General features: G+C 34.4%; 4 protein-coding genes across 4 annotated transcripts; 2 read left to right on the top strand and 2 right to left on the bottom strand.

Annotated features, from left to right (window-relative positions):
- The first annotated feature begins 1,447 nt into the window (after positions 1 to 1,447).
- Positions 1,448 to 5,338, top strand: LOC141691933 (uncharacterized). The gene is made up of 10 exons (XM_074496681.1): positions 1,448 to 1,454; positions 1,574 to 1,604; positions 2,669 to 2,912; positions 2,993 to 3,142; positions 3,479 to 3,536; positions 3,617 to 3,709; positions 4,188 to 4,286; positions 4,543 to 4,634; positions 5,016 to 5,075; positions 5,168 to 5,338. The coding sequence occupies exons 1-10, from the start codon at positions 1,448 to 1,450 to the stop codon at positions 5,336 to 5,338; spliced, it is 1,005 nt and encodes a 334-aa protein (XP_074352782.1).
- Positions 5,339 to 14,341: 9,003 nt separating this feature from the next.
- LOC141689064 (uncharacterized) lies at positions 14,342 to 18,409 on the top strand. Its single transcript, XM_074493238.1, has 9 exons — positions 14,342 to 14,576; positions 15,423 to 15,666; positions 15,752 to 15,901; positions 16,417 to 16,474; positions 16,578 to 16,670; positions 16,831 to 16,929; positions 17,393 to 17,484; positions 17,878 to 17,937; positions 18,033 to 18,409. Exons 1-9 carry the CDS (start codon positions 14,413 to 14,415, stop codon positions 18,189 to 18,191), a joined length of 1,119 nt encoding a protein of 372 aa, XP_074349339.1. The 5' UTR covers positions 14,342 to 14,412; the 3' UTR covers positions 18,192 to 18,409.
- Positions 18,410 to 20,901: 2,492 nt separating this feature from the next.
- On the bottom strand, positions 20,902 to 21,983 carry LOC141692790 (GPI-anchored protein LLG3-like). The gene is made up of 3 exons (XM_074497730.1): positions 21,821 to 21,983; positions 21,668 to 21,724; positions 20,902 to 21,433 (listed from the first exon to the last, which is right to left on the bottom strand). The coding sequence occupies exons 1-3, from the start codon at positions 21,894 to 21,896 to the stop codon at positions 21,063 to 21,065; spliced, it is 504 nt and encodes a 167-aa protein (XP_074353831.1). The 5' UTR covers positions 21,897 to 21,983; the 3' UTR covers positions 20,902 to 21,062.
- Positions 21,984 to 22,340: 357 nt separating this feature from the next.
- LOC141693252 (UNC93-like protein 1) lies at positions 22,341 to 24,236 on the bottom strand. The gene is made up of 2 exons (XM_074498277.1): positions 22,933 to 24,236; positions 22,341 to 22,843 (listed from the first exon to the last, which is right to left on the bottom strand). The coding sequence occupies exons 1-2, from the start codon at positions 24,102 to 24,104 to the stop codon at positions 22,576 to 22,578; spliced, it is 1,440 nt and encodes a 479-aa protein (XP_074354378.1). The 5' UTR covers positions 24,105 to 24,236; the 3' UTR covers positions 22,341 to 22,575.
- Between the last annotated feature and the right edge of the window lie 2,173 nt (positions 24,237 to 26,409).

Genomic DNA, 26,409 nt, shown 5'->3' with positions numbered 1-26,409 from the left:
AACGATGTAATGGAGAAGGAGGAGGTGGAGAGAATTAGGGTTTTGTAAAATTTTTAGGTTGAGGCAAAAATAGGGTTTATAATAGTATATTTATAGGAAAAAATTTCAGCTGAAAATTTTCCCATAAAATATTATTATTATTAACCCTTTATTATTCTCATTAATAATTAAAACACCTTTTAATTATTATTTCTTTTTCTAAACACTTTAGAAATAATTCTCTCTCTTGATTTAATTTCCAAAAATTAAATTCTTAATTAATAATATTAAGAATTTTTTCTTAATTAATTTATAATCAATTAAATCTCATTTAATCAATTATTAAATTTGCCAATTAATTATTTATTTCATAAATAAATATTTATCAGCCATTATTAATTAATTCCTCCACCATTAAATTATTATCTTTTATGGTGTGATCCTGTAAGTTCAACATTAAGCCGGTAGTAGAAATAAATAATAATAAAACTATTTTATCATTATTTATATAAATTCTCTAATTCAGTAAATATGATTAATTAGTTAATCATATTTATTCTACATTGTGAGGGATACTTCTCAGCATATCGCGACTATCCGGATAATACGAATTCACTGCTAAGAATACCAAGAACCTAAGCTTACACCATACATGGGTGATCTTTATTCTGATCCTTCAGCTTATCGAAAACTAGTTGGTAAGCTCAATTTTGTGACACATACACGACCTGATTTATCTTTTGCTGTCCAACATTTAAGCCAGTTTATGGCTTCTCCTCATCTCCCTCATTGGACTGCTGCCATACATGTTCTCCGTTATCTCAAAAATGATCTTTCGAAAGGATTGTTTTTAATTCATCTTCATATTTTGCTCTGGAAGCGTATTATGACACAGATTGGGCTGCGTGCTCTCATACTCGCAAATCTGTCAGTGGCTATGCTATACTTCTGGGTGGTACTCTCATTTCTTGGAAATCCAAGAAGCAACACAGAGTGTCTTTATCTTCCGCTGAAGCTGAATATCGGTCACTTCGTCGAATTACTGCAGAACTGGCTTGGTTATCTCGGCTGCTTCATGAACTTGATGTGTCAGATATACTCCCTGTACCTGTTAAGTGTGACAATCAGGCTGCCATATACATTGCCAAGAACCCGGTTTTTCATGAACGCACTAAACACATAGATCTAGACTGCCATTTCATTCGTACTAAACTTCTTTCCGGCCTCATTTCTCTATCTTATGTGCCTACTACCAAGCAATTGGTTGATGTTCTTACCAAACCTCTCACGGGGATTCTTCACAATGATATTCTTTGCAAGTTAGGAATGGTTTCCTCCCCTTCCAACTTGAGGGGGGCTGTTGGACACGCAAATGACAGATAGATGCCAGATAGATTCCAGCTAGCTAGTATTATTATACATATAAGATTATATCAGTCACTTAGTTAGTTACTATTTTTCTCGCCTAATGGCTGGTATTTAAATAACTCTCTTGTACAGTTTTCACTCAATCAATACAATACACCTTTTATCATCTTTCTTTAACATTGCAGTTACATACAGTTATAAATACAACAAATTATGAGTTTTACAGTTCGTCACTTCCGTTCGAGTCGCGATCCAATGTAAAAATACTACATCATCTATTATTTCTATACACTGCAATTTTAAATAGTAGTTGACACATGCTGATCATGTACATTATGTGTGTAGTTTGTGTATATATTTTGTTTGTGTTGTACTAATTAGATAATATATACATATATAAGATATTGAGCGCATTCATCTACTGTTATTTGTAGTAGTAGATACATCGATGCTGTTTATATGAATTTTGTGTGTAATTTGTTACACAATATTATTAACTAGTTAATTTTTTTATGCATATCAAATTGAGCATGCCTATTATTTGTATAGTAAGCACAGTACTGTTGATTTTTTAAATTATGTGTAATTCTGTATGTTGTTTTGCTAAGCTAAGGCAAGGTGAGACAGAACTCAGACCTCTGCAAATGTGCATACAGTAGTACACGATAAATTTAGCATATCTGTAGTTATTTGCGAGTTTTGTGCTTGCTTTGCGATTAAGCATGGAATTGAAATTGAACAATGTGTGTAGCAGATGTTTATATGTAATTGTAGTTACGATAGTTATGGTTTGTGGTTTTCCTTTGTATTGTGATGTTATGCTGGATTGACGGTATATGATGAATTATGTGTTTAAATTTTCCGCTTAGGTGTATGATTGGAATCCAACTCCGTAATGGTACGTACTGTAGACTGTAGTAAGAACTTGTGAATATCATAATTCAAGCATATTAATCATTATTTGTAAACTTGTAATTAGTACATCCAGTGGTGTTGATGTTTGCATTTGTATATATTTTAGTTATGTATGAAATCGATTATCTGTAATGGTACAACATACAATAGTGCTCTGAATTTTGTGTAGAATTTGTGGTTAATCAACAATGTCTGCAATTATATGTGAATTTTGTGGTAGATATGAATTTGAAATCAAATAATGTGTGTGTTATAGATGTTTCTATGTAGACTGGAGTTTTAGATTTATAGCTATGAATAGTTGTTTTCCAGCATACTTTGTGATAATATACATGATATAGGTAATGAAATTTGATAGTTTAAGTTTATCGTGAAATCTCATGTTTCGTTGATGATTTGTGGTTAGGCATATGATTGAGCCACCTGTGAACTGGGGGATTCAGATTGTGCCAGAAAAAAAAGCTCTTGTGTTGGAACGGTTCGGAAGATATGTGAAGACTCTTACTCCTGGATTTCACTTCCTGATCCCTTTTGTTGATAAAATTGCTTACGTTCATTCCTTGAAGGAAGAGGCTATTCAGATTCCAGATCAGAATGCTATTACCAAGGACAATGTTAGCATCTCTATAGATGGAATTCTCTATGTTAAGGTATGGTTGTTCCTTTCAGTATTTATATTAGTTTCTAAACTAGACTTTTTTCATTAATGACGAGGACTTAATACTTGTAGATTGTGGATCCAAAATTGGCGTCTTATGGAGCAGATAACCCGCTGTATGTTGTTATCCAGCTTGCGCAGACAACTATGCGTAGTGAGCTTGGTAAGTTAACACTTGACAAAAGTTTTGAGGAACGAGACACCCTCAATGATCAGATAGTGGTAAGTTTTCACTTTCAGTCTATGAGTCTATGTTAATCTGTCACTATATCATCATATGCACATTACTATTACTTGTGACTAAGTATTTAGTTGTATTAATTATTGAACATTATTTGCACAAAAACTTCATTCAACATTAAGCTTAAAATTTTAATTATGTTGCAAAAAATGCTAAACATACTAAAAGAAATCTGAAAGCATACTACTACGCATATTTTAGCATGACAAGAGTTATTATAATTCCATTATTCACTTCAATATGCCAACTACCAATCATTAGTGTTAAACTATATTATTGTAAAGTTTTATACAAAGCTTACTACTTTCGTATGGCAGATGGCAATAAATGAGGCTGCAAAGGACTGGGGACTACAATGCCTTCGTTATGAGATAAGTGAGTATTAGTTGCTCCTTGTGTATTGTTACACTCTTATGCTACTTGTCAGAAGCTCATAATTTATTTTATTTTTTCAGGGGATATTAATCCTCCATGTGGAGTGAAGGCAGCTATGGAGATGCAGGCTGAAGCAGAGCGCAAGAAGAGAGCGCTAGTTCTCGAGTCTGAAGGTAATGATGTTTCACAATCCTCCATAATTTGTTATAGATCATCCGTTTATGCTATTTGGTGTTGATGACAGTTGAATCTTGGTCTTGGGTGAAGGTCGTAAAATCGTGATACATGAGTGTTTATGCCAATGGTGACTTTCAGCGAGCCAAAGTAGTTTATTTATACATAGACATCTACCATTTAATTCTGAATTCCAGAGTAGTTAATAATACGAACAGTATTGTTTTGTGAAAGTTAAAGTGCAAGTAAATTTACTGCGAGTAAATTAGTAAAAAATATTTAGAGTAGAAGTTATTTTAGTCGTCGTGTATGTCTATCTTTCCATATGAACACCCTATTTATTACATAACTGCATTTGATTACGACTTGCTTTCTTGATACAACGTATTTCCATGATTAGAATGTATCAAAGTAGTCTGTTACTATAAGCATTCTTTGGATATTGATGTTTCTGTTGCTTTTTGCATATAAATGCAGGAGAAAGGCAGGCACACATCAATAGAGCTGATGGAAAGAAGAGTTCCGTTATTCTTGCTTCAGAAGCTGCAAAGATGGACCAAGTTAATAGAGCTCAAGGTGAGTTGTATTTTCATCATTAATTAACTTACAATAAGATGCATCCTTTGTAATAATTGGAAATAATTAGTCCGTGGTCTGGTGCATAAGGACTTGCTTCACCCTAAACAAAGTGTGCAAGGATATGTAAATGCAAATGACTAAAGAGCTCAGTAGTCATTATAATACATGTATCATTATGGTAGTCGTTGATCCATCCACTGGTTATGTTTCATAATAGTTCATTTACAAAACTTTTATCTTTGTTATCTATCAGGAGAAGCAGAGGCTATACTTGCCGTTGCACATGCAACAACAAAAATAATTTCTTTGGTTTCAGATGCTATTAAAAACCATGGCGGAATGGAGGTAATATCATCAATGTTACTTCAATATATTGCTTAGCATTATCTGTTCTATTGAAATTAATAGAATGATAATAAATTGAAAATTGGTTACTATGTAATGCCAAGTTTCATAAAGTTAGGAACTATGTGAACACTCTTACTGAATGAACCAGAAAATTTATGTAATCAATTTGTGCTTCACCCAGACATGATTATCATGAAAATGTAGAAGCCAATACTTATGTGGTAGATATGGTTTAATATGTCAATTAACATAATTCAGATGCAAAGATGTTAGGGATCAAGCCTCTTGGCGGATGTGTGTCACATTATTACTCTGGTCATGTATGCACAGATAATTTAAATAATAATCTTTGCATCTTTTCGTTGTGTCAAACTTCAGGCAACAACTTTGGGGATAGCAGAACAATATATTGATGCTTTCGGGAAACTAGCTAAGGAGGTAAAACACTACACCTGAAATATGTATATCTTTGATCTTTTGATGATATAGGCCGTTTCATTTTACTTATGTTTGTTTTCTCGATTTTCCAGGGTAATACAATGTTGCTTCCTGTAAATACTTCATCTCCTGCCAGCATGATAGCTGAAGCTCTAGGTATATACAAAAATCTAACCATCAACACTTCCGTGCCTGGCATTAAGGAAATCCTGGACAACTCTTCAAAAGGCATAGACGAGCCTGTGCAGAAGAACAAGAAATGATCAGAGTTGGTGTGAGACAATATTCATCTGAGCAAATGTTTTTAGATTAAATTGACAGTTGCTTATTGTCAGGAATCGATGAATTCCTGACTAGTTTTGAAGCTATTTTTGGTGTTTTCTGATTATATAAGGTAAATATCAAGTTAAGATAGTGATAAACAGCAAAGAAACAGGGAAATCAGAAGGAGATAAGGTAGAAATGAGGGAGAGATAGACAGAAAAGAGAGATAAGAGGTAACTTAGACAGGAAGAAAAGAAAGGGGAGAGAGAGGGTTGGTGGAATAACATTCCATTTTCTCATATAATGCATAATAATAACAGTACTGCCAAAAGAGTACTTATATAGTCCTCATACATAACAACCCATGACAGCTACTTAGTAAAAGACACATATGCCCTTAATCTTATCTATTACTTAATATACTGATATTCCTGACATCCTTCCCTCCTTCTGAATCAGCCATGTCCTCATGGATGCACCTTGAAATCTGGAAAATTGCAGGTCAATAGGTCCTCATCCTCCCAGGTTGCTTCATCAGTGCTATAACCCTTCCACTGAATTAGAGATTGATGTACTAGTCTGTTGTCCCTTAGTATAGTCCTTTGCTCCAGCTGCCTTAAGGGACACAAGTCAAAAGTACCTTGTTCAGTAGTTTGAGGTAGCTGTCTTTGTACCTTTGCTTGACCTATTGCTTTATTGAGTTGAGAAACATGAAAGACTGGGTGCACTCTTGAAGTGTCTGGCAAGCCCAATTTGTAAGCAACAGGTCCTACTTTTTCAAGCACTTCATAGGGACCAAAGTATTTAGCTGCTAGCTTGAGGTTCTTTCTGACTGCCACTGTGACTTGTCTGTAGGGTTGGAGCTTAAGATAAATCCACTCTCCCACCTTAAATTCCCTCTCAGACCTATTAGCATCAGCATAACTCTTCATCCTTGCTTGAGCTGATTCCAACAGTTCCTTTAGCAAACTCCACTGTTGTTGCTTGTTGTTCATCAGCTCCTCTATACCCTGCATATTAGTGTGATCTCTTGTGGTCCAAGGAAGATGCTTAGGCTTGACTCCATAGACCACTTGATAAGGAGTAGAGTCTAAGGTAGAGTGATAGGTGGTATTGTACCACCACTCAGCAGCAGGGAGCCAAGCTGACCAATTTTTAGGGTTGTAATTGGTCATACTTCTCAAGTATTGTTCCAAACACTGGTTTACCCATTCTGTGCTTCCATCTGATTGGGGATGGTAGGCAGTGCTCATGTTGAGCCTGGTGCCAGCTATCTTGAAAAGTGTTTGCCAAAATTCACTCAAAAAGATACTGTCCCTGTCACTAACTATGGTTGAAGGTAGTCCATGCAATCTGTAAATCTGCTCAAAGAAAACCACATCCAATCATTTAGCAGAGATAGGGTGGGATAGGGCTATGAAGTGTCCATACCTGCTGAATCTGTCAATTACCACCCATATCACTTTAAGACCCTTGGATTTTGGCAACCCAGTAATGAAGTCAATGGGTATATCTCTCCATGTTTCTTGAGGTATATTGAGAGGCTGCAACAACCCTGGGCTTTTCACAGTTTCCCCTTTCACTTACTGACAGATGTCACATTCCCTTACCCATCTGCCTATATCTTGTCTCATGGTTGCCCATTGAAAATATTCTTTGATTCTATTATAAGTGGCCCTGTTTCCAGAGTGACCTCCTATACTGTTATTATGGAGTTCTTCAAAGATCTGTCTCCTTAGGGTTTCAGCCTTACCAATTATCCACCTTCCCCTATATTGTAGTAGTCCCTGACAGAGGTAGTATTCTTGAGGTCCTCCCTTACTGACTGCAGCAGCTGCAATGATTGGTTGTAAATCTGCATCTCCCACATAACTTTCTTGAATCTGGGTCATCCAGAGGGGTACTACAGATGTAAGTTGATTACATTTCCCTGGAAATTCCAGGGTTGAAGCAGGAGTAAGTGTAATTTCCTGACCCTTCCAACATAACCTCAGAGTGTTAGTGTTGTAGTTGCACCTCACATCCCCTAGCTGTGACAACCACTGCACTCCTAGGATCAGGTCCCACTCTTTGAGCTTTATCAACCATGCCTCTATACCGAATTTTGTTCCTCCTCATTCCCAAGTCAGAGCTTCACACTTGTGGTGACTTGAGAGTTGAGTGCCATTTGGAACTGACAGAGTGATCCCCTGGGTCATGGTTTGAGTTGGCCACTTAAGGAGTTGGTTAGTATCTTCATTGAGCAGATTGAGTGAGCTGCCACCATCAATCAATACGTTAATTATCTTGTCCTGAATGTGGCCATTGAATTGAAGGGGTGTGTTTCTGGGGTTGTCTTGAAGCTTTAGGGCAGTCAACACTAGGTCATGCCCAGTCCAATCCTCTTCTCCCTCAGGGGCTTCATCAAACTTAGGAGGCTCATTGTGAAATTCCTCTTCTTCTGGTTCTGCAATCATGAGGAAATTCTGAGGTTTTTTACATTCATGTCCCTTTACAAACTTTTCATCACAGTAGAAACATAGGCCTTTCTTTCTTCTTTCCTCTCTCTGGGCATATGTGAGGGGTTTTGGCTTAGCACTGATTATTTCTGTAGCTTTGTTAGCTGTCAATAATGGGGATTTGCTGTCAGGACCATCCCCTGTGGTGGTTCCCCCTTTTGTAACAGTAGAGGAATAAGAGATTGATCTGTAAGTCCCAGCTATACCTTTCTTTGGTTGGTTGGTCAGGGTTATTTCATAGTACCTGGCCAACTTTAGTGCTTGCTCCAAAGTTTTTGGCTCCAGTATCCTTATCATTCCTTTTAACTCTCCTTGCAACCCTCCTATAAAATTTTCCAGAAAGTATTCCTTAGTAAGGCTAGGAATTTTCTTTAGTAGTTGACCCCTGCACTTCTCAAACTCATCATAATAGGCCTCCACACTATTGGATTGTTGCAATTTTTTGAACTTCTCAAATACCAATTCAGTATCTACTTCTCCAAATCATGCTATGAATGCTTCAGTAAATTGCTGTCAGATGACTCTCTCCTGCCCAACCATAAAGGATTTATACCATGATCTGGGAACTCCACTGAGATGCATAGCTGCAATTGAGGCCTTCATCTTATCAGGTACTTCATATATATGGAAATACTCTTCACAGTCTCTAAGCCATTCCATGGCATCTCCTCCTTCTTTCAATACTGGAAAGCTCAACTTTAAGTATTTCAGACTTTGATATTCCTTATTTTCAGGGGTTATCACTTCTCTGTCCTTGTAACCTCTTCTTTGTCAAGATTTCTGCCTCACCTAGTCAGCATGAATGGGGTTTCTAAACACTCCCTTCTGCTGGTGTGGAACCCCTATATCCTCCATTCCTTCACCCTCTTCCTCGTAATACTCTTCCTCATCTAAGGTCTGATTCTTCATCCATCCACTCATTCATCTCATCAATGACTCTAGCTGATCTTGCAGCCTCTTAAACTTTTTCTAAGAACCCTCTAAGTACCCATGAATGTCCTGGTGCATCATTCTTAGGGTGCCTTGTTGGGAAGATTCACCAGACCCAGTGTAGCCTCTACCAATAGTCATCACTACTTCTTAATCAAGTATTAAACACTACCTTCCTTCAATCGGTAACAACAAACTCACCGCAACAACCCCACTTCACTGAGTTCAGTACTGAGTCAAGTTCTAAAAACAAAATTATCACTACTATTTTTATGATTTTCTGATGTAAGGAGAACTGAAAATAGCAATAAAACTAAAAAAAAAATGAGAGAGAAACTATAGTAATCTACCCACAATCAACAGATCTAACAGCTGTAACAACAAATCTGCTAAAAACGAGTTCAAAACTGGTCACCTGAGTCGAAACGGTTTGTTTCAATGAATACTGCTCTGTTTCCTTCACAACAAGCTTCAATGGGCTCGTCTTCAACAGCCCAACGAGATTGAAGCAGTGGGTAATCGAAAAAAATGGGCTCTGATACCAATTTGTCAGGAATCGATGAAATTCTGACTAGTTTTGAAGCTATTTTTGGTGTTTTCTGATTATATAATGTAATAACCCCAATTTTTGGAATTTTTGAAACCCTTATGAATAGTGTTTTGCTGAATAAGAAAACTTTTCATGGCACACTATGTAGGGGTTCTTTTATTGATCTTCTGGGATATTATTAGTACTCTATGTGGTATATAAGTGTATGTAAAGATCGTCAGAATCCAAATCCGAACACTTTGATTTTTCCCAGAAACCTACCAGATACAGAAAGAATTGAGTATAAGGTAACAGAATAAAAAGGATTTAAATTCAAGGATTATAAGAGAGGATCATAAAAAGGAAAATAATGTATTGAGAAAGGTTAAGGAAACCTAAGTAATAAGATCCTGGGTATGATCCCTCAAACGATAAACGAAAATGAAAGTTAAGCGAACCGTATAACAGATCAGCGGTCATTAGCCAAATAATTAAAAGCTAATCAAAGAGATTAGAGGGGATGATGTCATCAAACTAATGAGAAGAGGGCAAGTAAGGGATGATGACATAACAAGGTGACATAAGCATGACATAAGGGGGAAGGAGGTGTGGTTGATTTAAAACCACACAAAGTTCATGGTTAAAAAGGTAATTAACTAAAATCAAGCTAAAAACAACCAACCAACAATCATTTCACCCAAAACACAAAGATCATTTCATTTTCTTCACCTTGCTCTCGGCTTCTTCTTCTTTTCCAAAGCAAGAAAGTCAAAATCATAGTTCCAAGCTTTGTTAAATTACAAGGTAATTATCTAAGACTCCTTATGCATAGTTATGAATATCCTATAAGTTTGAGCTCCTAAATCATCCACAATCTCTTCCTAAAAATCATAGAAGAAGATGGTGAATAGTGTTTTTCAAGAACTAAATTTTTTGTTCTTGAAGTTTTGTTTAGATTAAGCTTGGATAAGGACTTTAAGGGTGATTCCAAGCCATTCTCTTGATTCTCCACTCTCCAAGGAAGGTATAACCCCTCCAAACCCTAAATTTATTTGAGTAATTAGGTTTAGTTTTGTTGTTATAATTCATGAGAGGTTTGCTAGTTGTAAATGTAGAGATTAGTTGATTTTGTGAAGTTTTTGGAGTGGTAGTTCTTGGATTGTTGATTAATGAACTTAAGTGTAGTTAAATTCAAATTTAAGAATAAGTATAAATTGTTGATGTTGAGTTGTTGGGGCTGTTATGATATAGTATGGATGGAGTTTTGATTGGGTTGTGATTGTGGATTGATTGTGGGTTGAATTGGAGTGTTTTAAATTTGGAAAATCGCGTAAACATAGCCGTCGTAATGTCCGATTTACTTTAGGCTGTTTTGTTCTTAACATTAGGACCCGAGAACTCCCTGCTAGGTTTTGACCATTTCCATGATTAGATAGTTCATGTTACGAGCTTCGTTTTGATATGTGGTTCGTTTGATTCCGATGTACGGTTTAGGAGAAACGGCTGTTTTAAGTAACGCCGTTTCGCGGACGAACCATTACCCCTCGCCTTACTTTGAAACATAGGTTAAAGACCTTAAAGGACAAATTGGGGTATGAAACATTTATGTAAAGTGGATTAGGCAGTTGGTAAGGTACTCGCGAAAGAATCGCCTTAAAACCCTTAATGGTTAATTTATTAAAAATGGTGGAGCCGAGGGTACTCGAGCGACTTAAGAGAATCAGTAAGCGCAAAGCGAACGTTGAGTCTAATTTGGTTAAAGTATAGATTTACAAGTGACTTTGGTTTAATTCCAACTTATATATTGTTTATAGGTTACCAGACTCGCCCCAAGCCATTTATAACCCCCAGTCGCTCATGCAAGTTTTCTACCCGTATAACTGTTGTTGTGATGTATATGTGTATATGCATGATCTTGTGATAAATGCATATTTGTTATTAGCAAATTCTTGCGATATATTGTAGCATGTGATATGGTATATATGCATGCCTGTTTTGTATTCTTGATTTATATATCTGTTGGTTCAAATGCTTATTAATTACATAATACCTATGCTAGAGATAAGCAGTAGTTGCGTATACCCTGAGTATAGGGGACCCAAAGGTGAACCCTTTTCTAAAAACCGGGAGTAGATGTTCCCGAGTAAATGATATATATATATATATATATATATATTCATATAGTTTTCAAAACTATTAATCGAATAAGGTTTATTCGATAAGTTTATATTATTTAATGAATATTACTTGAATATTCATTCGAGGACTTATGACTGAGTTTATATTATTTAATAAATATTATTTGAATATTCATTTGAGGACCTATGACTCCGATTATTTACTGAATAATATTCTTTATTTTATTAAAGAATAATGTGTCGATAATCAAACTTACTTTTGATTATTCAAATAAAGATATTACTTTCGTATAAGTATATCTTTGGTTATTTACTATTCATTTCAAGTATAAGTTTTACAACTTCTACTTCAATTATTTTTATAAAGATTATTCTTTATGGGAATGTTATTTAAATAATAATATTCAGATATTTTCTAATATATTGGGACTGATTTACTTTATTAAATCAGCATTACTCCAAACACTCTTTAAAGTGTTTTCGAGTCTTTAAAATGATTTTTAAAAGTTAGAGCGGATCCCAAAACTCATTTTTTATATATTTAAGATCTTCCTTTTAAAGGGGATTTAAATACTCGCTCAAAACCGGAGGGATCCGGCTCTGTGGTGTATTTTATATTCGCAACAAGGTTGCTGTTTTGGTAAATGAATTGATTACTTACCCAACGTTCGGGAAGTAAGTCCATCTATCGAGTCGGCATAAGCAACATGGGCTCAGTGGGCGTCCATGAAAGTGTAAGTGGCTCAGTGGGAGTCCATCAAATGCGTAAGTGGCTGAGTGGCAGTCCAACATAAGGTCCTATTACGACCAGGGTGATGATCAGTGGGGAATTCGTCCATCTACTAGTAGAAAAGGTTACTTATTGGTATCTTTGCCTGATCAGCAAGATACCGGGTTTATGCTATAATTCTTTTCCTTTCCAAAAATTCATTTGATGTTACAAACTCTGTTCATACTTTACATGACAGAGGTTTTCAGGAAATGTATAAAGAGATATATATGTGGATATATATATCGGGACTTAATGAAGTATATCATAACTTCATTTCGTTTAATGATATTTCAAAGATTGAATCTATTCAAGTCTTATCTTGTAGTCTCATCAGTGTGATGAACTTTTGAAACTAATTATAACTTGAACGGTGGTAGTTCAAGTAGTATTCGGAAAATATATAAGTATATTGGAGTATCTTGTAACGTCATCTTTTAAACTTATATCTAGTTAATGATTATCTTATGCATGACAAAGATTTTCAGAAAAACGTTGAGACAAGGTTGGATATATGAGATCACCTTGCAACGATATTTTTATACAGTTATAACTGGAACTCTGTGTATATTATACATGTCAGAGGATTTCAAAGATTGTGAAAAGTATATATGTATATATACTGAATATTTTGCGACTTGGTCGCGTTAAGATATCAACTTGGTTTATTTCTTCTTGACCAAGACTTTCATGAGTACTATGAGAATGCTCATATATTGTAAATAATTATACATATTATTTTGGTGGGCTTGTTGCTCACCCTTATTTTCTTCTTTCATCACACAACATCAACTAGACAAGATGAACAGGACCAAGCTTCCAATTCGCAAGCGGTTAGAAAATGTTCCACAGTTTTCTGGAAGCGTTGATGTCGCCGTAGCTGAGGTAGGAGCTACCAATAGGCTAGGTTTTCAACTATTGATGAACCAGATTTATGTATATTTATGAATTGTAATAATGGCAAAGAAATGTAAATTTATTCAGAAACCCTTTTAAGGTGTATTGGCATATAATTGTGGAATAAAACGACTTGTGATTATTTTTGGATATTCATCTCTGAGACCATAACTTGTGGTGTGTGTGTTTATGGTGGGGTCACAGTACAGAATAGTTGATTATTTATTAAGATTGGGTGTTATTAAGGGAAATGGAACTCGTGACAACCCGGATCCCCGACCCCGGATTTGAGGGTGTTACATATAAGGTAAATATCAAACTAAGATAGTGATAAACAGCAAAGAAACAGGGAAATCAGAAGGAGATAAGGTAGAAATGAGGGAGAGATAGACAGAAAAGAGAGATAAGAGGTAACTTAGGCAGGAAGAAAAGAAAGGGGAGAGAGAGGGTTGGTGGAATAACATTACATTTTCTCATATAATGCATAATAATAACAGTACTGCCAAAAGAGTACTTATATAGTCCTCATACATAACAACCCTACTTAGTAAAAGGCACATATGTCCTTGAGTACTTATATAGTCCTCATACATAACAACCCTACTTAGTAAAAGGCACATATGTCCTTAATCTTATCTATTCCTGACACTTATGTTCAAAAATTTCGATTGAATAGGTTATCATCGGTTCATAGATGATTGTAGTAGAATTGACATTTAATGCTTATCTGCATTCAGTTAACAACATTGCTCCTAATTGGCTTAGTATATACTGTTAGTGAGAACAGCCATTGGTACAAGTGAAAGTTGGTGATCAAATATTCTGAACTCAGAATGTGTTATAAATAAACATGCAGCAAGTATTTGCCTTTATATGCAATGAACTTGTTTGAGTTTCAATAGTATATTTGAGTTTTAGGCTAAGAGACATTGCACCGTGCATCAATGTGAATTATTTATACTGGTCATGTATATATGTAATTCTTTTTATTTTTTTGATAGTTATAATAATGTAATATTCACTCAAAATAAATTAAAAAAAAAAGAGACAAGTTAATTAAAATTCCTTGTCCAATTCCAAACAAACTAGTATAAGAATGTCTTGAAGAGGGGGTAACAAGCAATTTATCCGTATACATAATACGGATAAATGTTAATCACAACATTATCCATTAATATCTTGCAGAAGGGGTAAATAGAATTCTATATAAACCTTCCTTTCCCCTAGCGCAAGTCACAACACAGAAGCTAAAAAACTCAAGCCTCTCTACATACATTCATTAAAATTTTGTTTCTCTAAAATTCTGAAAAATATGACTCAAGTAGCTAGGTCAGTCTCTCGTAGTTCAATGCAACTCGCGCAACTGTCCTCGATTTTAAGCCGCCAGATCAATTCTTCAGCACCGTTACTTTCTCAACTCCGTTCTCCTTTAGCCGCTGCCTCCGTTCGTCACTTCCGTTCGAGTCGCGATCGTAGGTATGTATACTACTCATCTATTTAACATTTGTAAATAGTGCTTTTTGTATTATTTTTTTGTTGCATGATTTGGTGATGATATTTAGCCTATGTGTTTTATAATTTGTAATTAGTCCAATAAGTGTTTAACGATGTGTGTAATCTATTATATATGTAAATTGTAGTCTGTAGATCTAGTGATGATACGTGAGTTGTGTGTTAATTTTTTTGTCAGGTATGGACTCGAAACATAATCTGCGAAAAATTAAGTGTGTGAGTTTGATGTTTAGCAATGTGTAAGGTGTAATAGATGTTAATACAAGTTGAGGTACAAGTAGGGATGAGCAATAATCGATTCATAATTGAAATTGAACCAAAAACCACACTGTATAGGAGATTGATTCCAGGAAGCTCTTGGAATTTTTTAACCGTGTTTAATTGGTTCAGTGTGGGACTTTTTTAGTTTAGTTCATGATATCTATGATCAATAATCAATATATAGATGCAGTAGTACCTAATTTTGTTTCTGAATCTTATCAGACCTGTGCAGTTCATATGTTACTAGTCGTGATCACAAGTAAATATACCGTATCATCTATTTCAAATGAAATGTGTTCATATGTCATTGTTTATATGAGATGATATTTAAAATATGTGCGTAATTTGTGATTTGGGTGTAAACTTTGTTTAGTTATGAAATTGAGACACGATGTTTGCAGTGTCCAAAATTTGTATTTAGGAAAAAAAATTGTGTGCATGATGTTAGGTTTAGTTTGTAGAATGTCGGATCAAAATCAACAGACATAGTAAGGTTAATCCAGAAACTTTGTGGGTAAACTCTGTGCCATGTTTATAATTTGTCGTTAGGTATGAGCTTAGAACACCAGTGAACTGGGGGATTCGGATCGTACCAGAGAAAAAAGCATTTGTGATTGAGAGATTCGGAAGATATGTGAAAACTCTCACTCCTGGAATTCACCTCCTGGTCCCTTTTGTTGATCGAATTGCTTATGCTCATTCCTTGAAGGAAGAGGCTATTCAGATCCCAGATCAGAATGCTATCACCAAGGATAATGTTAGCATCTCCATTGACGGAGTTCTCTATGTTAAGGTATAACTGTTACTTCCCATTATTTAGATGAACTGTTTTTGTAACCAATTTTTCATATATTAATTAAGAAAACTCAATATTGCAGATTATTGATCCGAAATTAGCATCTTATGGAGTTGAAAAACCGCTATTTGCAGTTATTCAACTTGCTCAGACTACTATGCGTAGTGAGCTTGGTAAGATAACACTGGACAAAAGTTTTGAGGAGAGAGACGCCCTTAATGTTAAGATAGTGGTCAGTACTATTAATCTTTCCTTGTTTTTTGTTATCAAACTTTTATTCACTGTAGTGTCATCTGTCCAGTATTACTATTTGTAAAAAAATATTTAGCTGTATTAGTTTAATGAACTTTGCTTAAACATTACACTGAACTTCATATTTACTCTAAAGTGTTGTGAATTTGTGATAAATAATATTTGAAGTCCAAGGCTAGTTCGAACTTGAAAAGTTTTGTGTTTGTTTTTCGGAAGAATAACTGCCACAGATTCTGCAAAACTAATGCAAAGTAGGAGTACAATATGACCTTTGTAAATTGCCTTTGTAGTAGACTTAATGGTTGACAATAAATATCACAATTGAATAATAACAATGTAAAGAACATAAAGGAGAACTAGTTCCTGCTTAAAATATGAGGATTCTAACAGAAGTGACAAGTCAAATAGTGCCTTCAATTTGTTAGTGAGTTGCAAACAATTTATTGAGTAAATATTATGTTAAGTTTAAACGAGAACCAACTTTTTTTATGGCAGACGGCTATAAATGATGCTGCAAAAGACTGGGGCCTGAAATGCCTCCGATATGAGATAAGTAAGTATTTTTAGTTGCTGATGTGGAATGTTACATTTATACTTGCTGAGAAGGAACACTGCCACTTCTCAGAACGCTTACTATATACCTTTTTTTCTCTAAGGGGATATTACTCCTCCACCCGGTGTGAAAAGAGCTATGGAGATGCAGGCTGAAGCAGAGCGCAAAAAGAGAGCTCTAGTTCTGGAGTCTGAAGGTAATGGTGTTTCCAGTTGTCCTTTTTAACTTGTTCATACCGTGTATATTAAGGTTGAAATTTTTGAATCTTAGATGAGGGTTCTTCCCATAACTACAATGTATGAAAATATCTTGACATTGATGCTTCTTTTCTTTGACTTTGTCTTTCATAATTGCAGGAGAACGGCTGGCACACATCAATATAGCTGATGGAAAGAAGAGTTCTGTTATTCTTGCTTCAGAAGCTGCAAAGACGGACCAAGTAAATAGAGCTCAAGGTGAGTTGTTATATTCTTATCACAAATTAAGTCACAATTTGACATGTCCTCTGTGAATAAGTAATAATTAGTCTCTGAGAATAAGTAATAATTAGTCCCTGGTCTGGTGCATATGACTCATTGAAGACTAAACTAAGTGTGCATGGAGATAAGATTGCAAATGAGGCCTCTGAGAATAAGTAATAATTAGTCCTGGTCTGGTCCATATGACTCATTGAAGACTAAACTAAGTGTGCATGGAGATAAGATTGCAAATGAGGCTCATTTCTTTTAGACTAAATTAAGTGTGCTAATGTCAAGGAGGCTCATCAAATAAGTGTTCAGTTATTCTTCCTATAATCGCTAGATTTAGCTAACAAGGCCTATATTCCTTTGACTAATTATCTTTGCAGTATGCGATGCACTGATTTTCTTTTTTTACCTGTTTCATTCCCTGATCTCGTTTCTTTTTTCAATATATCAGGAGAGGCAGATGCCATACTTGCAGTTGCACATGCAACAACCCAACGAATTTCTATGGTTTCAAATGCTCTTAAAAAACATGGCGGATTAGAGGTGAGTTCTGATATGAATATTTACCATAATTAATTAATTAGCCTATCTGTTTTATCTTGTCAAACTGTATTTACATTATCATTAATTCATTCTTATACCTTCAAGTAGATAATTAGATCTACTTTTGTGTATACTACGAACCAAAATTTATGTAATTAATTTGTGTTTCCCCTCTAAAGATTTTGCTGGAAATGTAGAAGCGAAAAATATGCAAAAGATATGGTTTTGTACAAAGACTGTCATATGTCAACATCTAGAAGCAAAAAGGCTAGGAGATAAAGTCTTTTATAAGTGTTGTGTGTTCTAGTATCTAGTCTAGACTATAGCACTGATCTATTCTTAGATATGTTTACACACTAGGCAAGAACAATGACCTCTATTTTAATGAATCAGGCAGCAAGTTTGGGAATAGCAGAACAATATATTGATGCCTTTGGGAATCTGGCAAAGAAGGTAAAACAGATCACGCTCCACTGGTAGATGTCTTATTTGTATAGTCAAATTAATATGATTCATATGTTTGATGATTTCTTCTAAAAACATTCCAGGGTAATACGTTGTTGCTACCTGCAAACGCTTCATCTCCTGCGAGCATGATAGCTGAAGCTTTAGGTATATACAAAAATCTAACCAGCAACAATTCTGAGTCTGGTGTTACAGAGATTTCTGAAGATAATTCTGCTGTAAGTATCAATAACAAGAAATAGTCTCAAGAATGTACGAAGGAGAACCCAGTAGTCCATCTAATCCATGGAAAAACTGCTTCTTTTCTCCAGAGCCCCAAATTTAACAATTAAGATAATGCAGTTTTTAGTTTGTTTATATGTTAAAAGAATTCCGTTGCATAGGTTTTTTGTCAGTTCATAGATGATCTCAGAAATGACAATTTTTAATGTGATATGGTTTATCATTTGCATTCCGTTAACATTGGCTAGTACAATTTGTTAGCAAGAACAACCAAGGATTCTAGTGAAACTTAAAAGCTCAAACTCTTGAAATTGTTTAGTTAGTTATACTAATTACCCTTTTAGGTATATCAAGATATCTAAAGTAATTGCCTTAACATGCTTGTTATCAGTTTGAGTTTAAATCATAGTATTTGCTAATGCCCAAGTGATAAATACAGAATAAATTTACAAAACACAGTTAAAGAACGTGCATGTAAAATATGAATCTGAATTTGTATATGAGTAACAGATTAGCTTACAGAAATGTTCATAAAAGTCCAAACAAGACAAAGAAGCCAAGCAAAATGAGCCACACAATCTGAACCAACATTAACGCCTGGCCCGAAACCGATCCATTTATCCGATCGTTCACCTCACAAAATCCTCGCTTGACGACCTTAGTACCGGCACATAACGCATCACCGCAACCGCACCAATAAGTTACACCGTCCACACCGCAAACAGGGTCGGTACGAAAGCACTTGACAGGACAAGTGTCCGGAACAGCCTCTTCTTTGCCACAAATGTCGTCGCGATCAGACGGCAAAAGGAGAGGATTGTTAAAATTATGTGATCGCACGGTGGAACTGAAACTAGAAATGATAATAAAAATGACTAAGAAAGTTTGTATTGGTAATGTGGATGTTGACATGTTAAGAAAAATATGTACAGCACCAAGATAGCCCTGTATTGATGAATAGGTTTTTGAGAAACAGGGCTTCTTGGCGAGGAAAGAATAAGATCTGTTGTTGTCTTGCGATGACACCAAGAAAAAGCCATAAAGTGTCGTTGGTTTCTTCATAATAAAGAAAATGAAGATACAAAAGAGAGCCAGGTGGATGAGGCTGGTTAACAAACATTACAACAAAACTGGCTTTCATAATTTGTCTTGTTTTCCCATTTTCAGCTCACTTTATTATGATTTGTTAATGACAACATCAAGAGTCAAAAGTTGATCCAAATAAAACAGCAAATGCCCTATGTTTCTAAATGGGTTAAACATCAATTATATCAATTATATGACTGATTGCGTCAGAATAACTAAAGTAATTAATTAATTATAAATTGACTCTGATCATTAATTAACTTAATTTAATTATTTCGATAAAGTCGAAAATTGAATTTACCCAAAATTCAAATAAAGTAACATAAAATGATAGAATTCGTTTTGGCTTCAATATACTTACTAAAACTTTCTATTTGTATTACAGAATCATGATAAATTCTAGTTTTGATTCTCCTGATTTTAGTTATTTTCAAGATTTTGATGATTAAAAACGAGATTTTATCATGAATTTATGAGTCAAAAAATAAGTTTTATTAACCATATTGAAGTTCAGAACGACCCTTACTCTCTTGTGTTAACATTTTTTGATTTTGACTAATTTCAGTTTTCGACTTTAAAGTAATGATCAAATTAAGTTAATTGATGATCATTTTGAGTCAAATTTGAAATGAGTTACCTACTTGAGTTTTTTTTGACGCAATCAATATTTAATCCATTTTTAAATGAATCCGAAAAATATTCTGAGTTACACATGTAATTTTTTAATTGATAGTGCACGCATTCATACTCGCGAGATCTATTCCATTTAATGAGGAAATGAGCGATAGTCAATTAACGCATTATTATTTGCAAAAAAAAAAAATTAAAAGAAAATTGAGAAATTTTACGACTTACAAGTGCTTATCTGAAAAATCCGGAGACAAACAAACATGTCCATTTTGCGTTTCTTAAAGTAGGGAATAAAGTGAGGAGCATCTTGGTACGGGTATGTTGGGGGCTACTGGCTTATTTTGTTCGGCTAGCTGGATCCCCATTGGCATGCTTTTAATCAATCATTATATTATCAATTAATTAATGTTATTTGGGAGAAAATAAGGAGTTGTGGCTGTATTATCACGTTCAGGCGTTCAGCTTCCTGTTGTAATCTATTTCATAGATTGACTGGCATCATGTTTTGCAAATTTTAGAAATCATCGTCTCAATGTTACATATACCTGAGTACAGTTGCGATTAATCCTTTGTTCATAGCACTCTCAGCCATTTACAACTAAAATTTTCGGATTGACAATGTGCAAAGAATCACTGACATGATCAATATGTGGATGTAGTAGTCCTTACAATCTGATCTTGTTGAAGCCCTTGCGACAAGTTTTTTGTCAACATTTAAATGCTCCTAATGTTAAATTCGTTCGGACTTTTTTTCATCTCTGTTATTTATTATCTCACCATTGTGACATTGTGATTACATTAACTATAATGATCAACAACAATATTATTGATGCATCTATATTTTTGTTAAATGTCAAAGCCTAGTTAAAACCAATCGGATTTTTTAGATTATGATGAACTCCAGATCATTGATGTTGTCAGAAACACTACTAAAAACAAAATGATCAGAATATGTTTCCTTAATCTTTCTACAAAACTTAAACCTCCTGAAACAAGAGTGAGGCCGTGAGGGCAAGCTCGCTAAAAACAAGAATTCTTGGTAATTAAAACGAGTTGTGACTGATTTTAATTTCAGGGAGAGTTACATTAGATACATTAATGCAAAACTGACCCAAATAAATATGAAAATAAATAAAGCAGGTCTAATTTTGCTGTAATAATTAGTAGTTTTCGCTTTAGAACAAATTGAATAGTAAGATGATGAGGAAGGAAGCTGCAGAAATCATTAGCACAGTAGATTTCTCAGCTGCAGCAGCGCTTGAAGATTTCTGCTGCTTCTGTTTAGCTTGCATTACTTCATCGCAGTTGAGCCCTTCCTTGTCGTCATGACACATGTTAGCGAAAAGTCCAGGCGGATATTTGCCATAGAGATTAATATAACTAAACAAGGTTGTGGCACAGTCATTTTTCATGTCATTCAGCTTGTCGCTGAAAGGGCAAGCTAGTTCCTTAAAAGAGCCGCAACATGCTTTAGCTTGGTAGTTTGGACCTTTACATTGGCTGGTAATGATTGTATAGTTCTGATTCTCAAAGTCTATGTCACAAGCTGCAAATCATATGTAAGATTTCAGAACCAGGGCTCTTATATGAACTTATGCATGTTAACAATCAAATGTAGTTCATGTCCGAGAACAGTTATTCCAATTACCAAGAATTTGTTTTCTAGCACCAAAACTTATGTGAAAAAACAGGTATGCTTCAATTCAATCTCCGAAAATGCAAATTTAGATATCTATTTGCAAAACATAATCAGAGTATTAAAAAAGATCATAGGACTAACATGCTTTTTGCTGAAGGAGGATACGTCCAGGAAGCACGTCGGATCTAAATATATTATCTGCATATTCACATAAGAAAATGTTAGACGATTTCCGATTTTAATTCCTATACAAGCATATGAATTTAATAGCATGGTTAATAAAATTGTGATTACTTGAGAGGGTGGCTGAAGAGGCAAAGCCGGAGAGAAGGAAGAAGAGAAGCAAATGCAAGAATGGTGGGGATGCCATTGTTGTCTTTTCTTCTCTTCTTCTTTGGCTTGATCAAATCTCAAGGACAAAAAAAATAACTGCCTTAACTTAATTCTCTCACATTATTTACTAACTTTATTTGGACCGTCCTTTTATAATTTCTGGACACGTTTTTACAATTGTATGCCTTAGAATTGTGAGATTACATGATTGTGGGGTGCAAATTAAATCTTCTTTAGTACTATTTTCTAAAAAAACACATACTAAGTGCTTATTTTTAAATATCAGAAAATAAGCAAAATCAATTAAATCCTTTATTTTTTTAAAATTCATTGTCTCAATCTATGTATACCTGATTAAGTTGGGGTTTAGTCCTTTTTTCATAGCAATCTCAGCTATTTTACAAATAAAAAAATTCGGGTGGACGGTGTGTTAAAGAAGCAGTCATGAGTTTCATGATCATTGATCAATGTGTGAATATAGCAGTACTGTTATTACAATAAGATCTTGTTGAAGCTCTTGTAACAAGTTTCTTCCTATATCAGAATTCATATAAACATGAACCAAAGTCATGACTAGTATTTTGATGCTTATGATGCTCATGAGTCATGACAGTTATTGCTGAATTAAATTACAAGTTTGCAAATAACAAAAGAAAAGGTAACAGAGTAGATTAGCACTCTAACAAGAATCAATAAACACCAAAGAAAAGAAAATTTTAGTCTGACTTGCTGACAGCAACATTACTATCCTCCATGGACTCTGGGACAGCTGCTGGGAGTGCAACCTCCTTAGATGTTCCTTCCAAGTCTTCCACACTCTCATCTTTCACAGCCAATATAATGAGAGCAACCAACAATGGGTAACTTATTGTACATAGCCCCCAACTCACAGCCAGTTGAGACACAAACGACACGTTGTGTACATCGATTTGCCAGGCCACTGCTGCACCTGCGCTCTGCACACCCTTGTAGAAACCATTGTACCTGCACAAGTAATTCAAAATTTCATGTTATAAGATGTTTGATGTTAAACCAAATAGCCTTGAAATATCAACATTGTGTGTAATATGTACCTGCTAAGAATAGCAGCATCATTAGCCAAAGCCCCAATAACCCAATAAACCATGCTCTGGAACATAGCATCAAGCAAGCCATAGCTAAAATACAACACAAATGGCCCTGCAAAATCAGAACCAGATTCCTTAAAATCAAGTAACACGAGAGTTTCTTTGCGCTTGTATCCAAGCTGATTGGCAAGGCCTCCACCCCATATCGCGGTCCCAAGAACTCCAACAATTGCAACACCAACCAAACCTCTTGTCCTCCTACTCTTAAAACTAAAATCCATGACATAACCAATGGCTATAGATCCAATCATTTGAGCTCCCCAATAAAACACGTTGTTCAAACCTCTAGTTCTCAAGTTGAACAAAGTTCCATTAACATTATTAAACTGGTAAGTATAAAAAAAGTTACTAGCCCAAGATGCTGGCACCAACAATAGCATCCTCCAATCCAGAAACAACTTCAAAATTGCAATGGACTCTACCTTCACACTGGAATACTTCATCTCAGTACATCTAGTTCCATCTTCTCGAATAACTTTACTCGGGTGCAAAATCGACAATGTAAGAATTGTTCCAATAGTCATGAAAACCATGAAACCAATATAAGTTCCATCATTAACTGACTTAGCTTCAAGTCTATTATAATTCATAATAAAAGGTATAAGGCCTCCAATGACACCACCCATGTTGAATATACTCCAAAACATAGCAATATAACTTCCTTTTCGACCTGCTGTCGGATAAGAAGTCATCATTGCTCCTTGGCCAGCCCAAAGTAGTCCAGCTCCAATACCAAGCAGAGCTCCAGCCACAATGGCAAAAGCTTGATGCTTGTGATGGTTGTAGTAAAGAAAAGAACCTGCATACAGAATGTAAGTTGAACAGCCGCTGAAAAGAGTGAGTTTAGGACCCAAAATATTGTAGATTCCACCACCCAAAACCCCGAAAATGGCAAAGGTGGTGTAGAGTGCAGTATTAGCATTGTTAAAAGCTTTGTGATCCACCTGACCACCGCCTCCCATGCCGGAAAGTGCATTAAACATTCCAGGACAACAAAAGCAGATCAAACCAATAAGGCCAACTTGAACTAAAGGAGAGTTGTACCTAAAATAGGCAGAAGGTGGTGGAGATTCTTGTAACACCTTAAAATCTGTTGCTTTTTCTTCATCAGCACCCATGATGATGATTAACTTGAAAAAAACAAAGATTAGCTAAAGATGATTAAGTTAATAATGTTGTGAGATGGTGAAAAACTGAGGAAGTATTTAAAGAGGTTTTAGTATAGACTGTCACGCCATGGATTGGTGACAACTTTATTAAATTTGTGACATTATGCTAATTTATGTAAACATGAAGACAAAGTTGATACAAGAGGTATCTTATGGATGTAACCTCTCATTCAAACGATGTTTTTTTTGTTATTACAAATTTACAATCCATCATGTTTGTATCTTGTTACCATCGACCTTGTCTATTCTTGTTGCCCTTTCAGTCATTTGTTAGTTTTTCAAATATATGCTCATGCATAACCAGGTATCAAATAATGAGGGAATGAGATAATTAGATATTACTGCTTATAAAAGTCGGTCGATTAATTAAAAATTATTGATAAATATTTGTTTAATTTGATCAATTTTTAATAAATTATCATTAATTTTTTTAAAAATTACCCAAAAAATTATAAATCAGTATCTTGTCAATTTCCGAAATTTATAATCTTGCTACTGCTAGTTAATTTCAACATTCGTCTCAAGATGATTGCATAGATAAAACTATTAGCTAAAAAAAGATAAACAACTGGAGGGGTGGAACAACGTACACTATAAGGTCATCTGATATGTGTAAGCTTATATTTATATATTTTGTTGTCACTTGTCAACGTTACAGGGAGACAGCTACCATTAATATTTTACTTCTAGTCCTGCGGAGTATAAAGAAACCTTTGTTTTCAATTTATTGTCCGTAGGGGTGTACACGGTTTGACCAACCCGACCAATCCAAACCGAACCGATCCTATTTCGGCCGAACCAAACCGATTTTTTTCAACCCGATATATAGTTGGGTTGAAAAAATGTCAACCCGATTTAATTGGGTTGGATATGGTTTTCGATAATTTTAAACCAATCCAACCCAGCCCGATTAAAATATATATGTACATGCTAATAAATTAATCCAAAATTGTGTTTAGGCCATTTACATAGATTCATATATCTCTAACTCTAAATGTAACTTATAATCTCCGTGTTCGTAGTTCATTTCGTATGTTTGATTAGTGCTATATTTTTTGCTTTTATGATTCATTCCAATATATAAAGCGTAAGCAATATTATTAGTACTTTTGATGTCGAAAATTAGATGTTTAAGACTATTCAATATGGAGGATTGTAATATTGTTTTGAACTATTTTCAAGTGTTTTAAACTTTAAAACATTATGTTTTATTATAATTTTTTATATTAATTTTGTATATTTAATAAACCGATCAAACCGATCCAAACCGAACCAAACCGAAGTATACAAATTGGTTTGGGTTACAAATTTAAACGATTTGGGTTGGGTTGAAATTTTGAAAATTCGAATTAATTGGGTTGGGTTGCTAAATTCTCCCAACCCGCCCAACCCGATCCGTGTACACCCCTAATTGTCTGCATCAATGAAGCTAGTGAATTTTCAAGTGCATTATTTTTTTTATTATGGTATGTATATTAATAAATAAATATCCGGGACAAAACGGATTCACCCTGTTTATCTGAATTTCGGTTTATTATGTTACTAATATATAATCTATACGGTTATTTTTATCATTATATATTATAAAATATAATTTTAATATATTGTTATTGTGATTCGACCTTATATCCATTGTTTAATAATTTTAAAATGCAACACGGTTATCTTAATCATTATATATTATAAATAATAATTTTAATATATTGTTGTTGACTTTCGTTCAAGGAAATCATTGCCTTGAAATTAAATCAAAGTTTTCGCAACTTAATTACTAGTTTGTTTATTGGGTATTGCACAAAATTTATCATAAAAAAAGTTTACAATGATATGACAAATGAGGTGTCGTGATTTAATTAGTATCATTAATGTCAATGCAGAGTTATTTCAATTAAAACTCATCATCTCCAATCATACTAGCTAAAATGGTTAGCTAAATCATCATCATCTAAAATTTTGTTGGATTAAGTTTGTTTGCTTTAGTGGTATTAGCTATATTCATTAGCTAAATTCAACAATATTATGTTATATGTATTTTCAAATTATTTTATATATATGAAAATTTCACATGTTAAAATAAATTTAAATATTTAATTAAATACAAGTAAAAATAAAAAATTTATTTAATGAAAAAATATTGAATATATATTTATATAATTATAAAAGACACTTATATGTGTTAAAAAATATATACTTATATGTATAATAAAATTTTATATTTAAATTTATATTACATTTTATTATATTAGATTAGATT

The sequence above is a fragment of the Apium graveolens genome, chromosome 10 (genome assembly GCF_009905375.1).
Source record: "Apium graveolens cultivar Ventura chromosome 10, ASM990537v1, whole genome shotgun sequence".
Taxonomy (NCBI): domain Eukaryota; kingdom Viridiplantae; phylum Streptophyta; class Magnoliopsida; order Apiales; family Apiaceae; genus Apium; species Apium graveolens.
Note: the sequence above shows the minus strand (reverse complement) of the source record. Positions and strands in the feature narration are given on the sequence as shown.